Here is a 6,656-nt window from a genome sequence, read left to right on the forward strand (position 1 = left end):
ATTCTAAAACTAGTATTCAGTAACCATTTTATTTCTACATAATGTTTTGTGATATTATGTAAATCAAATCTATCACAAAATTCTGAGTCGGTGCTTCAAATTAGCAGCACTCATCCGTGAAAATAACTGATTTGATTGCTTTACTGGTGAAAAGCATGTATACTTACATGGGGATGGACTTGGGCTTTTCTTTATTTATCTTTGATAAAGTACAAATAGTGATGAAATGTCTACTTTTTATTCTCATATACAACATAAAGCAAGACTGCAATCAACTATCCAACAATCTCTGAGCCTCTGGAAAGGAGAAAAAAATAGTTTCGATCTTGTTTGCATCTAGTTCAGTGGTGGAGGAATACCACTAGTGTCCCTTCAAACATTATTTCAAGCACAAGCGAGCATCTAGGTAGAACTACCTCCCAAGTTTAGTTCGGAACGAATAGTGGTCATTGACAAAATATTCAAAATCAAACACCCTAATTACCTCGCCACCAGACCCAAGAGAAAATTTTTTTTACCGGTATACTGGTGGTATGTCATCATTAAACATCTGTATAATTAAAAAATAATATTCATTGATCAGCGATGACATTAGATATGCATTCTATTACTAAATAAGAAAATACAAGAATTGATCACTTGAAGTGTACAGCTTTTCTATTTGGTAATTTGTCATTATAATAATTTTACCTGATTTCCTAAAAAATATTTTATTAAAATGACAATATCTAATCAAGTAAACTAATTCATACTCAGCGGCTTTCTCGCATATGTAGTTGTAATGAGTATAACACTGCTTATCATTCCATGAAAAACTGAAGCCTGGGTACAAATGGGCACAATTTTCATTACTTGCACCATTGTCCGGCTGTCCTGGGTGCCAGTGGGTGTAGGAGGCAGGCGTATTGCTGTTTACCCAAACCCAGGAATTCTCCTCTTGCAGATCATTCAGTCCTATCCAAAATGATTCTGAAATACGAATGAAATTATTGCTACATGTTACAGCCAAACTTGAGATATGCCTGTTTCATTAAACTTTAAAAACAAAACAGACCACCTGGAACATTTTGCATTTGATGTAGCTATGGTGTTTTTTTTTCGGCCGATTTTATCGATAATTGATTCAGTGCAAAGCATACAACTAGAGCAATTATGGTAACTTGTATAAATACATGTATTATAATTTACGACATCTCTCACACATACAAGCTCAAGATGTTATGAAAATCTTTCTGTGTAAAGCAACATGAACTTCGGCATATATGAAAGGAAATAAAATTGACGTGCACTCGTGCTTTTCTACTACCGGACTTCTTGAATATCCAGGTACCCAAAAAAGGTATAATATAATTAAAAGGGAAGATAACGCATTTTTAAGCATGAAAACGTGATAACTCGCATTCGTTGAGACGATGCTACTGACCATGACTTACGTACTCACAAAGAGACTGATCTTGACCTTTACTGATGAAATAATTGCATCTGTGTGCAGTTGGATCTAGATCTGATCAAAGACTTCGTTCTGTATTTACTTACAAGAAAAATCTCGACAGACGTGCTAGTGATTGTAAAGTTATCATGTGCTCTTCTTCTACAGAGCTTTAGACTGGATCAAACGAGTTATAGTAGTTTTCTCAGTCTACGTTCTTATGATTTTTTAATTTTTTATTAAGATTGTGATACTATAAAAACACTTGCTAGGACGTTATTATGCGTTTGAATGTAAGTGTCTGTGAGTAAATAGACATAATGAATTAAAATGTGTTACAAAAAAAAATACTGAATGTTTTTGTACGGTGCCTTTAAAGTGACATGAGAAACAATAATAATTATCATCCGTAATTATATCTTATTTTATTTCGTAATATCATAATATTATTTCGTAAGAACGGAATGTATTTCGTAAAAACATAATCTTATTTCGCAAATACGAAATGTATTTCGTATAAACGTAATCGTTAAAACGTAATAATACTTCGTAAAAAAACGTACAATTATTTCGTAAAAAAGTAATAATATTTCGTAAAAATGTAAAATTATTTCTTTATTACGAAATGTATTTTGTGAAAACGTAATATTATTTCGTTATCACGAAATACTATTATTACTATTATTTTGGAGTTCTTTTACCAAATATATTTTGTATAAACGTATATTATTCTTCGTAAAAATGCGAAATAGTATTACGTTGTTACAAAATATTATAACGTTTTAACGAAATAATATTACGTTTATACGAAATAATATTACGTTTTAACGAAAGAATATTGCACTTTTACGAAATACATTTCGTGTTTACAAAATAAGGTTACATATTACGATATAAAAAATCAGGCTCCTGATGAAAATAAATGTGTCTCAAGTCATTTCAGGGTCACCATATTAGGCTTTTAAGTAAACGTTCACGACACATAAAACGTAGGTGGCCGATAAGCCAGCTGTAAATATATATCGATGACCGGAAACTTTTTTTTAGCACACATTGAAAAGCGCAAGTGTTTAACCGATGAGGTAATAAAACGGGAATGACGTGTCAAATAACGAGTCAAGTAGTTGTTGAAATGCACAGTAGAATTACTCACTATTCAAAAGTTTTGCTTGGGATACAAGGTACAGGTTTTCGGTTGCGTCATCTATTTCCACAAGGTGACCACCAAGTATTTTGCATATTGCCTGAAATGTTTATACATCCGTACAAGCATCATCGTTTTAGTCATGCATATATAAGAGCCGTGCCATGAGAAAACCAACATAGTGGGTATGCGACCAGCAAGGATCCAGACCAGCCTGCGCATCCGCGCAGTCTGGTCAGGATCCATGCTGTTCGCTAATAGTTTCTCCAATTCCAATAGGCTTTAAAAGCGAACAGCATGGAGCCTGACCAGACTGCGCGGATGCGCAGGCTGGTCTGGATCCATGCTGGTCGCATACCCACTATGTTGGTTTTCTCATGGCACGGCTCATATTACTTTTTAATAAACGAACTCTGCTACAAAGGAATATAATTTTGTATTTATATTACCAAATTTCAAAACTGAATTTATAGTAGTAAGGTTGTGGGTTTCCAAAATGCAATCAATGCAATCAACCCATCAACAGTTCATTTTGAATTTCAATATTATTCATTAAAACTATCGAATATTGTAAAACCTACCACCGCACTTGCCCATTCTTCTGTATCATGACTGAAATGATAACACGAAGAATCATGTGTCATCCATCCGTTTGGACAACCAAAGGCTGAAAGGGTAATAACAAGGTATATAACCATGTGTATATGGCAAGGAGTATGAACCTATGTGATATACTGTTGTCGTTCTTCCATATCACAAACAAAAACATTAGTCTCTGTTAACGTTGAAGTCTTAAGTTTGTTCAAAAACTTTAAAACAAAAATACCACCCCAGAGAAACGGCAAAATGAGATATTCCCAAAGTAAAGGAAATATTGCTAGAGAAAACAGACCTTTAAATAAGCATGTTGCTATAAATAGAGACAAATGAGCCAAGAACTTTTTCAGTCTTCTAGCTGGTATTATTCTTGAAAATGGAAAGCCAAGCTTACGTGTTACGCAATAACGAAATGTCAACTTACAGCGACTTCCATGTCAAATTTATGATATTTTGCTTATCTGCTTTAGTATTGTTTAATGAAAACAACTGTCCGAATTTTGTACCTACTATTCGACCCTTACTGTAAAATTCATTCCGTGTGAATTGATACAATATTTTGTCTTTATCTAAAATGCAAACTCTCAATACAATCATTGCTGTCAAAATATAGGCTTTAAATATTTCAGATCTGCTTGCTAAATGTGTTCTTAAAATATCTTCTGATCACAAACATCAATGAAATTACCTGATGGTTGGTTGGTTGGGCTTAACGTCGCACCGACACATTTTAGGTCATATGGTGACTTTCCAACTTTGATGGTGGAGGAAGACCCCAGGTGCCCCTCCGTGCATTATTTCATCACGAGCGGGCACCTGGGTAGAACCATCGACCTTCCGTTAGCCAGCTGGATGGCTTCCTCACATGAAGAATTCAACGCCCCGAGTGAGGCTCGAACCCACATCGATAAGGGGGAAGTGATTTGAAGTCAGCGACCTTAACCACTCGGACACGGAGGCCCCACCTGATATTGACAACAGTATATTGTATACATGACTTGTGTTAACATGGTGTCAAAGTTTTATGACCACTTATTCAGTTGGTTCCATGTAAAACTAAGTCAGTTTTAAGCTATTCACTGATAAATTTAGACACATCCATTAAAGACGATTCGTTTTTGTTTTTTTTAGCTTAGTTTCAGTGAATGGAACTAGTCAATATCTTAAGTCCAATATTATATGATAGTTTTAAGACCATTCCTCAAAACTGTTCTATAATAGGCTGCCTTTTGTCCCTGTGAAATGGAATTTGACAAAAAAGAAAAAAAAAACGAAAACGATATAGAAATTTCTATTATCAGTTTAGTGGATATTCTAACTTTGATGTTGACCGCCATGAGGCAATAACTGTCCCGAAGAGTGAATAATCTCCTGACGGTTTTCTGTTCTCTCTTCGTGGCAATTGTTGTTGCTTGAAACCGGGAGCATATATTAACTTCTTAACTTTTGGCAAAGTAGACGGCATGCTTGTGAACAAATTAAACATGAAGTCTAAATTCTTGTCTATGCCATCATCCGGTCCACTTACGGCTTAACCGTTTGAATTCAAATATCTAACAGACACACAATAAAATGTTCTTAAAATATATATTTTTTTATCAAAGACTCGGCGCCGCTGACCCCAACATCATGTTAATTGTTTTTCGTCCCCTACTGGTTGAAAACCAATTTCGGTGATTATATGATTGCACTGTTCCGTCCATCTGTCCGTTCGTCCACAATTTGTCTGTCATTCATCAAGGGATTTTAATATTATGTGTGTCGACCATCATTTTAGACTATTGTGTGTCGAAAGATTTACAAGGTATAAAAACAAACACAGTGATAACATGAGGAATTGCATGTTGCTGCACTATTTGAGTTACTGCTAAATAATATACTAGGTATATGAATACAGAGTGCTGACAATAAAACAAAAAAAATGCAAAAATAAACAAGTCACCTCTATAGCAGTAAAGCAGAGCAAAAGCCAAAGTCCTTGATAAAATCATTGTTATACACAGTCTGTTTAATCTAATGCAGTGTACGTATATACTATAGAATAGCCCTGAAACAAAGCAAAGATAAGAACAATATTTTGTTGCAAAAATGGTGGTTTTTGAGTGCAATGTAAATCAAACGTAATTGTTTCTATATATAAATTGTATTAACACGTAGATTTGTTCTTATTTATCTATCATGCTAAAATAGGGAGCTAATTTAGCATTTTAGTAAAATCATGCTTTGATAAGGCTCCGACAGAACCAATTTCAAAATTATCTTTGAAATGGGAAATTTTAATACAGTTTGAGGTCCAAACTACTATTAGCAAATATACCGAATAGCGTTGGAAACGCGTACCTTTTGAGTTTCAGTCCAAACTAAGGTATAAGTCAGCGAGGTAGAAATATTGGTGAATTCCGCGAACTGACCGAATTCGCTAATGTTTTCTCCAACGTAAATATCAGCCAAACTATCATAAAATGTACCGAAACACCGGTAGAAACGAGAGGAATTGATTCTTTGTCACGTTATTTGATATATGAACGTTCGCGAATAACTTGCAACTACAATCATGTGTAATATTTTTACCTTAAGATATATTATTTTTACTTATTATTTTTTGAACGTACATAAATATTGAGATTATAATTTTATTATTTTTTTTATAAAAAAAGATGAATGACCGTACCTTTCAATTGGATGATTTCGATGTTTTCCGGTTCCGGTTTATGTACACACCGCAGACTGGTTGTCTGCATGAACATCCGAGCACCCCAAATCAGTCACAGAAATTCGGAGAGCGCGCCAGCATGATTCTTTTACGTAATGATAACTGTACATTTTTAAAATAGTAAGGAAGTGTAAAGGCCGTCAAGTTTCTGCGTGGAGTGCAAACAAACAAATAGATCCTAAAGCCAGTCCGAGAACGCGGTGGATGACGTCATCGTCACAGCTTCCCGTAAATTTTGCAAAGCATGATATTCGCTGTAAGAGGCATGATGACACTAAATGTAAACTTTACTGTTAGGGCGAACTTTCACCTTCTTTTGAGTGTTGAATATTTCTTTGTAAGTGGAAATATCAAAAGATAAACCCACATGCTAGGCGGTGCCTTAATTCATATTACTTTAGATAAAATGTTTGAAAAATAAGATAACCTTTGGCCTATTATGTATAATTACTAATGTTTAGTTTTGTAAAAATGAACTGGAAGTTGAGTGTTTCACCGTTAAATGTAGGAACTCGGCTAAATGTCGCAACCATCGTTAAATGTCGCAAGGTTGACGTTAAATGTCGCAAAATCCTCTGCCGCTATATGTCGCACCTTTAACGTTAAATGGGGCAAGAAGTTGACCACCGTAATATGTCGCAACACCAACGCTAAATGTCGCCCAGCAAGATAAGGTAAGTACAACAGTCCTAAGATTAGGTGAGTGCGTGCGTGTATGCATGAGTATGCAATGTGTGGATTTTGGGAAGGGCTGAAATGTCATACTATATGCT

General features: G+C 34.9%; 1 protein-coding gene across 1 annotated transcript; it reads right to left on the minus strand.

Annotated features, from left to right (window-relative positions):
• Window positions 1-222: 222 nt before the first annotated feature.
• On the minus strand, window positions 223-5,244 carry LOC128559681 (perlucin-like protein). The gene is made up of 5 exons (XM_053552013.1): window positions 5,113-5,244; window positions 3,155-3,240; window positions 2,583-2,673; window positions 753-969; window positions 223-297 (listed from the first exon to the last, which is right to left on the minus strand). The coding sequence occupies exons 1-5, from the start codon at window positions 5,159-5,161 to the stop codon at window positions 276-278; spliced, it is 465 nt and encodes a 154-aa protein (XP_053407988.1). The 5' UTR covers window positions 5,162-5,244; the 3' UTR covers window positions 223-275.
• Window positions 5,245-6,656: the final 1,412 nt, after the last annotated feature.

Source organism: Mercenaria mercenaria, chromosome 9, assembly GCF_021730395.1.
Source record: "Mercenaria mercenaria strain notata chromosome 9, MADL_Memer_1, whole genome shotgun sequence".
NCBI classification, from domain to species: Eukaryota; Metazoa; Mollusca; class Bivalvia; order Venerida; family Veneridae; genus Mercenaria; species Mercenaria mercenaria.